This window comes from Kryptolebias marmoratus, linkage group LG3 (genome assembly GCF_001649575.2).
Source record: "Kryptolebias marmoratus isolate JLee-2015 linkage group LG3, ASM164957v2, whole genome shotgun sequence".
NCBI lineage: Eukaryota > Metazoa > Chordata > Actinopteri > Cyprinodontiformes > Rivulidae > Kryptolebias > Kryptolebias marmoratus.
This window is the reverse complement of record NC_051432.1, coordinates 3,713,209-3,722,168: the sequence shown is the minus strand read 5'-3', so window position 1 is coordinate 3,722,168 and position 8,960 is coordinate 3,713,209. Positions and strand designations below refer to the sequence as shown.

Below are 8,960 nucleotides of genomic sequence, written 5' to 3'. Positions count from 1 at the left end.
CCATCTTTCAGCACTTATGGTGAAAACACGGCGCCGCACAGAAAGCTGCTGCCGTAAAGCATGTTGCAAACCCACACATAAAGCAGCGTCATGTCGCAAAACGGAGGTTCTTCGCAAAATAGTTATTTTTTCTTATTATTTATCACATATATAAACTGAATGTATGCAAAGTGACAACACTAATATATTCGTCATAGCCTACGTTATGAAATATTTACATGAATCATTGATACAATTATGATAGAAACGACAGAAACTATAGAAACGATAGAAGAAAATATATCACAATAGACACTTTTCTATCGTCCCCACGATATGTATGTTATATCGCCCAGCACTAGGCTCTACTGAGTAGATGTTTTCAAAATTTAGTAAAAGATGAGGGAAGAGGACAATTATCACTACTAGCTGAAACAAAAGCAAAAATAGACATTTAGAGTATCTTCTTGTTGTGTTTTCTTGTTCCTGTTTCCAACCACACCTTCAACACCCATGTGAGTACACACCATGTAGATGTAGCGTACAGCATCTGCTGTGCTCCAGTGGGATGGGCTGACTTGAATGTGAGTCTTCACCACATCTGCAGGCTGCGTGACCAGGGACGCCATGACGCCTGCGACAACTCCACAGCTGAAGTTCACCAGCGGGGCGTACGGCGCAGACGTCACCTCTGGGAAAAACAGGAAACGGGTCTCATCAGACGGGGTTTCACAGAGAACGGACTTCCAGCTTGATGTGCCGCTGCTCTCACCTTGAGGCAGCCCCCTCTTGGCCTGACTATAAAACATGACGTAGATGCCGGAGAAAGGAGCGTCTCGGAGGAGTGTGGCGGTGAGCCCTGAGAACAGAGCCCTGACCCCCTCGGTCTCATACATACTCCTCAGAGCGCCGGGAACACTTGCATAGTTGTAGAAGCCGCTCTGAAACAGAAACAAACCCAGGATGAAGCCTTCTGATTTACACAGTGAGAGAGGAAACATCGGGTTTTAGAACAGTTTTTGTTGCATACTTCCTTTTTCTGTTCTGCATTAAGCCCTGTAATAACAGCATGGTAATTCAGACATATGTGATGAGAGAAATATTTTTATTAAATATAAAAAAGCAACTGTCGAGCATGTATTTCTTACAAGCTTATTCTTCCAGGATAATTTCTTGTCAGACTAATTAATTACTAAAAACAAAAATAAATGTTAATGCTGTTTTACCAAGGTGTATAGTTTGACAAAAACTAGTAAATATAAATGTTTCAGCGTCTGCCCCAGGGCAGCTGTGGCTGCAGTGTACCATACCCCCATCAGTGTGTGGATGGGTGGATGACTGATTGTAGTGTGAAGCACTTCGGAGTCCTCAGACTTAAAGTGCAGGCTATTTACCACATTGACTGTCCAACAATAAGCAGATCCGATAAGGAACATCCAATAAAAAGATTGTCTTTCAGAATCGGTTCTGGCTAGGGGTTGAACGACTACATATTTTTAAGGTCGACTACATCATGATAATAGTCGAGTCGATGTCGACTAGTCGCGGTGACGTCATAGTGATGTAAGCGCAAAAACTCTTCACAACTACTTGGAGGCTTTATTAGCTATTTTCACGGCAAATATTGACCCCTAGCTAGGTTCGAAAAACTGTAGCAAATCTCTAAATCCTTCTCCGTGGACAGCAGCTAGTGGTCTCATGTCTTTGACAATGAAATTCACAAGCAAATTTGTGATTTGCTGCCGCCGGTGTCCTGTCACAGCTGGGCGTTTCATGAATGAAGTTACTGACAACTGACTGGATCGAGCCGGTTGTTCAGGAGCTAGCATTAGCGGATGCCTTTTCAAATGACTGTGCATCGCGGTCGTACTTTTGTTGTACTTCAGCACAGCTTTGCAGATTTTGCATGTTACGGTAGTTAAACCAGAAGAGTCATCTTTAGTGAAATATTTCCACACTGTTGACGAATTTCTACCTGTTTGACAAGATGCAGGCTTGTCCTCGATCTGTTTTGAAGACGCCATTTTGTAGCCAGTGTTCTGTCAGATCTGCTGTCAGACTGTCATACACTTCTGACAGCTGATCTGATGACACTTCTAAGCACGAAGTGTCATTCTTAGCACGAACTCACGGCTATATATATGTCAGACAAGTATACACTGTCATTACCAACTACAGGCTTTTATTTAATCAGCAGCTGTCATTACCACAGATCTTTATTTAATCAGCAACATAACATCATAATGTATTAGTTAGATCGTCGTGACAAAGACACTCGCGAGCCGGCTAAGTGACATCCTTAGCGGGAAGGGGGCGAGTTTTAGACGGCTCGTATTTTGTAGTTGACTGCAGCTGCAACTCCATCTCCTTTTAAAAACACTGTAAAACCACAAATATGCATCCATCTACATATCATTTAAACTAATGTATTAACTTATTTTTCTTGTGTCTTGTGACGTATACTGTGCTGTCAGATCAGCACAGGCTGTCACCACCGGCAATCACATGACTGCGACTAGTCGACATGAAATGTAAAAACTCGCGAGACGTCCTAGAGTCGACTAGTCGACTAGTCGACTAATTGGTTCAACCCCTAGTTCTGGCTCACTACTTTTTGCCAAACATTATTTGAGAATTACTGACTTTTTTAAGTTTTTATAAAGTATAATACAGTGTAAAATAATAATATTGATACTTCCCTTAAAAGTTACTAACCTCTGCCAATTAAAAATAAAGAACGTGGACGTTCAAGAATCATTTGCTAAATTTGGGTTTGCTGTTACAGCTAACTGCTATTGGGACAGAAAAACACGTTTGACCAAATGAAAAAAAAAATAGAAAATAGAAATCCTTAAGGTAATGTTTGTCATCACTACCATGAAAGCCAAAATTTTAAACAAAGGTTCTGTTAGTGCTTGGAGTATGTGTTAGGGATGACTCTCAGCTACTACCACACCAAAATTTAGCTCATTATCTGTAAAACTGACTGAGTTGTGGCCATTTTTGTGTTGGCTAAGGTCGCTTAGCTGTGGCAGACATCTTGAATCAAGTCAACTCCTAAAGTTAAATCAGCTGTAGTCAGTAAATCTGTCCAGTGGTTTCTTAGATATTTTGCTAACTCGGCAAACAAAAGAACACACAGACACATGAAGCTACAGGACCGCCCTCCTTTCATGGTGGCAGGTGATAATAATAATGTTAAACATAGTTTTTGTGCCTGTAGAAGCCAGTAGATGGCTGTAGTTGTGACCAGATTGTCTGACAGCCTGAGCGAGTGATTGGGCTGGAAACATGTAACGGTCAGTACAAAACAAAACCACTAGACTCACAAAACAGACCACCAGAGGAGAGGTGGGTTCTGGTCTGTGATAACAAGGGAGAAATGAAACGTGGCGCACCTCAAAGCGAGTCTTGATGACTGTGAATGGCAGCATGCAGACCCCGGCCACAGCTCGGGCCCCGGCTCCGAGCAGAACTGCCTCCCCAGCGTTCGGCGCTCGGTCCAGGAAGAAGTGCTGCTTCAGGGAGTAGAAGGTGCTGAAGTAGATACCAACCCCGGGGATGCAGCGAACAAATGACTGTGAAGACAGAAATAAACGGGGTTTAACATTTCTTAAAACTGGGATTTGTAATTTTCACAGCATTTGATTTATGCCTTATTTTTGGATTAAATTAAGTTACAAGATTTTTTTCTCAGTTTTTTAATCAGAATTTAATGCATAGAGGAAAATTTCCATACTTTCCTTGTTTTGACTTAGTCATTAAAGCTAATGGGGCTTTTCAATTTTTATTATTTTTAAAAGTGCCAGTGTCAGGGTTATTAAATAAGTGTACAAATGGCTTGCCAAACTAGTTGTCAAAGCACTGATTAAATGATATAACTGCTTGCCATACTCACCTCACAGGGACTGTGGAGCTTATATTATTCTAAACACTTCTGCATATTATAATGTACCCATCATGTACGGTGCTTTTACTCTATTATTATTACTCTATTATACGCTAGTATTTTATTTTGTTTTTTTTCTACTGCAGCTGTTAGAAAAATGCAAGTAAATAAAGTGTGCTCTGCTTCTAGATGAGATCGGTGAGCGCCTGTGACTGATGGATTTCTTGTCTAGTTCATCAGAGCTCATTTTCATAGAACTACATACAAACATGCAACACATGGGTCCATAAGAAGAATCATGGCAGATACTCACAGGTGAAACTCCCCTCCACAGGCTGAAGAATTTCTCTGTCTTGATAACGTTGATGAAAACAGTGAACATTCCCACCTTCGGCGCACTGCAGGATCACATTATTACGTCATTAGAGACACAGTCTAAGGTACAAACACATTTACATTAGCATTCAACGACAAACTGACATGATTGTGTCTGAAAAAAGACTTGTATGAACAGTCTATCAACACAAAGAACTGTAAAATAAAATTAATGCTGCTAAAAACTGAATCCACCATTAGACAAGAAGAGTTCCCCAGTTCAGGTCCTCTGTTGATGATTATGTGGTGCTGGTGTGACTAATTGCTCTATGTGGGTCACAGCAACAGAATCAGCCTGGCAGTGACGTGATGTTTGTCCTTCTCGTAGTGTAGGTTAACAAGAGAAAACAGCAGAGGCATGCTGCCAAATGTCTGCCTGATGGTCACATTCTGCGTGCGTTCATGGTCGCACACATAAAACGTGATTATACACACCCTGGCTTGGCGTTGTTCTGCAGGGTCTGCAGCCGCGTCTTGACCAGATCCAAAGGCTGGAAGAGCAGAGTCGAGCAGGTGCCACTGAGGGAGCCGCACATGAAGGCTTTGAGAGCTGGGTGAGCCTGAGGGCCATGACAGACAGAGAAATGAAGGAGGCGAGGAGGAGGGACGGAAACACAGAACCAGAGACGTGACAGGAGGAAGGAAGAGGGAGGAATAACATGTACAGAGAGCTATAAATTGCATGGAATTATAACAAAGACCAATCAGAAACAAACAACAATTAGACACGGAGAATGAGACATGCAATTTAAAATCTTCAGCAGCACTGAACACCAGCAAAATCTATGTTACATGAAGATGACACACAAAATCTTAACACAACAAGAAAACATGTCCTAAGATAAAGAATTACATCTTATACATGAAATATTCATAAACAAGACTTTATTTCCGGCATATTACTGTGGCATTTTCTTTGTGAAAATAAAAAAGCCTGTGGCACAGAGCAGAGGGCAGGTTCCCACACAGCACAGATGATGGAGATATGTGGAGACAGCTTACACACACACACACACACACACACACACACACATTAATGTAGCCAAACCTTCAGAGGACATCACACTGAATCACATCTATCTTGTCTAACCTCACTGAAACCACAGTGCTCGGTTTAAAATGTGATGATTTCACTCATGTGTTCTTCAGAAGAAGAAACAAACAGCAGATTTTAGGTCCCCACAACATGGACGCTGCCTGACTCAACACTACAACACACACACGGGGACATAGATGCACACGTGTTAAATTCAGCTGCATGCAAAGATAAACTGTTGCTCCGAAACAGAAAAAAAAAAGAAGCTCCGACAGCAGCAATGACCACACTTGGCAGCGACATAAACAGATCAAATTAAAAAGCAGCCAATTACAAAAAAGACAAAACACTTCTTTTACACTTAACACGAACGTATCACTTTAACACACACACACGCTACGTTTAGACACACACTCCTACCTTCCCCAGGCCGCCTGGGGTTCGGCTCTGAGAATCCTGTTTCTCCTGCATTTTGCCCTCTTTCACCTCCCTCTCATCTCGCCGCTACAAACAGGACGACACAAAATAAACCTGCATCTCTCTCTCTCTCTCTCTCTCAAACCTTCCTTCTTCCTCTCCCACAGACCCACAATGGCTTTCTCCCTTCTTCTCGTCCTCCCTCCCCCCCACCCGCCTCACAGCCAAAGCACAAGCTTAATCCAGCCCGCCGCTTTCTAAAGGCTTCGGTCTTTATCTTTCAGAGACACGCTCGCACATCTGTATCTGCCTCTGCCCCCCACCCCCATATAACGCTCACTGCTAAATTACATCTTTATCAAATGGCATGAGTCATGAGGTGGAGAGTGGGAATTTAAAATGTGGGTCACCAAAAATTTAAAAAAAAAGGGACAAGCAAATCGACGAGTCCATATGAAGGAGTTAGTTTGAGCACAAGTCACCTACAAATTTAGTTTTTTCTCATTTTAACTGTCAGGAAATTGGCTCTTAATATTTAAATCCAAAATTCTTGAATTCAAAAACAGATTAAAGGCAGATGATTTTCTCTAGGCTATAACTAGGGTCAATATGAAGGTTTGTGCAGTGACACAAAGTAAATGTTTCACCGTCAGAGCTTTTAGTGACAGTACCTAAAACCGCTCTGCCATGGTAACAGAAACTGCTGAGCAGAAAGATGAAGATCTCAATTTACTGATCCATATAAAGTCCAACCCTTACCTATGGTCAAAGGAATGGATCTTGACTGAAAGAACAAGATCTCAGATATGAGCTTCCTCCGCAGGGTGGCTGGGCTCAGCCTTAGAGATGAGGTGAGGAGCTCTATCATCCTTTTGGAGCTCAGACTAGAGCCGCTGCTCCTCCACATCTAAAGGAGTCAGCTGAGGTTGTTCGGGACCTGAATAGGATAATAGGATGCCTCCTGTGCACCTCCCTCTGGAGGTTTTCCAGGCTCGAACCCACAGGGAGGAGACCACAGGAGGACCCAGAGCTGGAGTGTCACTGGGAGAAGGAAGACACCTCCACGATCCGACCATGGATAAGTTGGGGGGGGGGGGGGGTTAGCTCTCAAAACCAAAAGCACCATAAAAACTAGAGATAAATTGAGTAATCAGCAGTCGACCTAGTCTGCACATACTTCACTGACTATTAAGCAGGAAGAAGATGCAGCAGCAGCTGCTACAACCAGTTTTCTGTAACCCACAATTTAGTTTTTTTAAGAGAGAATGCTGAGTGAGTGAGAACGTTTAAGTGTTTCTAAAGGCTGTTGAATATACATTTATTTAGGTTAAACAATTATTATATTTTGTTAAACAAAAAAATACATATTCGTCATAAAAATAAACAAATATTAGTGTTGATATCGGACAATAAACGTCATATTGGTCTACCTGTACTCAAAACCTAAAGTGTGCAGCTGAATGTGAATTTAATTCAGGTGTTGGCATAGTTATCCTATTTCCCAAGGAGATAAGGAGCTTGTAAATTCAACAATTGCACAGCTGTATCATCTAACCACTGTGTTGCTGAACGACTTCAGCATTTTGAATTTGTAGGATTGACATGTTGAACCTTTCTAGATCCACCAAAGATCAGCTGCCTCTGAACACAAAGCAGGAATCAACACATCTCTCAACATATTAGGCTGAGGTCAATGCACAGGAGGACAGAGGAGAGAAATAAGGACAAACCAGACAAATGGGATGAGTTTAAGAGCCTGGCTTTGTTGGGAAAATGATAACAGCAAATCCCAAGTTAACCACAGAGAAGCAAATGTTTATAATAGATTTTTGGGGGGAGTTGTTTGTTTTGCCACAACATATCATTACAGAGAAGCTCAAGAAGAGGTTTTACTGACAAGTCTTCACTGTGAATGTCTCATTAGTTAGTCTTACATTGCAGCCTAATTTAACTGTCAGTCAAAAAAATAATCAACATTTACAACTTTACAAATGTTGACAACATAAACACTGAGTAATGTCTTGTGTCCATATGTTTAGTCTTTAGTTATTTTTATTTTCACATGTTCGGCCAAGCGTCAGAGTCCTGAATCTCTGTTAGTATGTTTAAGTTTACATGTTGAGTTTTGATCTAAAAGGTATTTGATTCACAGAAAATAAAATAAACACGTGTTTTGGTTATTTTACCATATATATTTCATTTCAAACTGCATTCAGTGAGTCGGAATGATGTCTTCTGTCAAACTCAGTCACCTCCAAACACATTCAGCACTCACCGCTGCCAACTCCATCTTCGACCTGGGTACTGATCCGGATGAGTCCAGTTTCTCCCTTTCTGCTTCCGGTTTGGGCTGGTTCAATTCAGCAAAGGTCACCTGGATGAAGAGGAGACAAAACACGAGAACCATCAAGTGTCTCCTGATAAAACTGTGTGCTAGGTTAGCCGTCTGAGGTCGGCACCTCTGTGGCAAACCCAGCACCGTCTTTAGGCTAAACCCCTAAAAGCACCACTGATGTAAATAATAACCCAGTCATGTTTGTCAAATATGATAATGGGTTTCAGCTTTAAGGAAAAAAGAAAAACGCAGATACTGATATCGCTTGTCCTGCTAGCAAGCTAACGTCGCAAATGATATCTTACCTGATTTAAAAAGCGTCAGGGACCGACGAAAGTCACTCCTGCTAGAATCAAAAACTCCATATTTAGTCTTTATGGTGACCATCTGCGGGCGTTTCCATGGAGACCGACGTCCATTACCACTCAACTCGCCGGCCGGAGTAACACCGAACTTTCTGGCGAGGCTAGCTGAATAACCTTCGTGTTAGCTTTGTTTCGTTGCTTTAAGTAACCAGTTTAGCACTCAGTAAAAATAATAAAAAAGAAAAACTAAATAGAGTTTTCAAGTTGTGGCGGAAAACGTGCCTCCATGTTCCTCTCCGGAGCAGCTTTTACCCAGAAGTCGTTCCTGAATGGTCACTGCTGTGGCGGAGCTGTTAGCATCTGGCTAACAAAGTTGCCCTCAGTCAAAAAGGACAGCAGCGCTGTTACAAAACACACTCACTTAGTCACCACCGGTGCACTGATGTGCGCAGTCAGTCATAAAGCAGTATCAGTGAGCCGCATCTGCAGATATTTCTGGGATCGTGAATTATTTGAGCCGTATTTAAATAAAATACGAGCAGTGGGTACGTCATAGCGAGTGTTAGCCGGTGCGTTTCAGTTCATGGCCACAGGGTGTCGCTGTTGGCCCGAACAAATTACAGC

At 42.1% G+C, this 8,960-nt stretch overlaps 1 protein-coding gene across 2 annotated transcripts in view; it reads right to left on the bottom strand.

The window, feature by feature from the left end:
• The window catches only part of LOC108242715 (mitochondrial glycine transporter B), an 11,860-nt gene extending 2,928 nt beyond the window's left edge, over positions 1 to 8,932 (bottom strand). Inside the window, exons 1-8 of one of the 2 annotated variants that reach the window (XM_017427720.3) lie at positions 8,337 to 8,932; positions 7,972 to 8,070; positions 5,700 to 5,783; positions 4,679 to 4,803; positions 4,182 to 4,266; positions 3,378 to 3,557; positions 752 to 920; positions 507 to 670 (exon numbers count right to left, since the gene is read on the bottom strand). In XM_017427720.3, coding sequence (XP_017283209.1) covers positions 507 to 670; positions 752 to 920; positions 3,378 to 3,557; positions 4,182 to 4,266; positions 4,679 to 4,803; positions 5,700 to 5,783; positions 7,972 to 7,986 — 822 coding nt within the window. In that variant the 5' untranslated portion in view covers positions 7,987 to 8,070; positions 8,337 to 8,932. The remainder of the gene's footprint in view (positions 1 to 506; positions 671 to 751; positions 921 to 3,377; positions 3,558 to 4,181; positions 4,267 to 4,678; positions 4,804 to 5,699; positions 5,784 to 7,971; positions 8,071 to 8,336) is intronic. The other variant, XM_017427722.3, reaches the window with a different exon arrangement.
• Between the last annotated feature and the right edge of the window lie 28 nt (positions 8,933 to 8,960).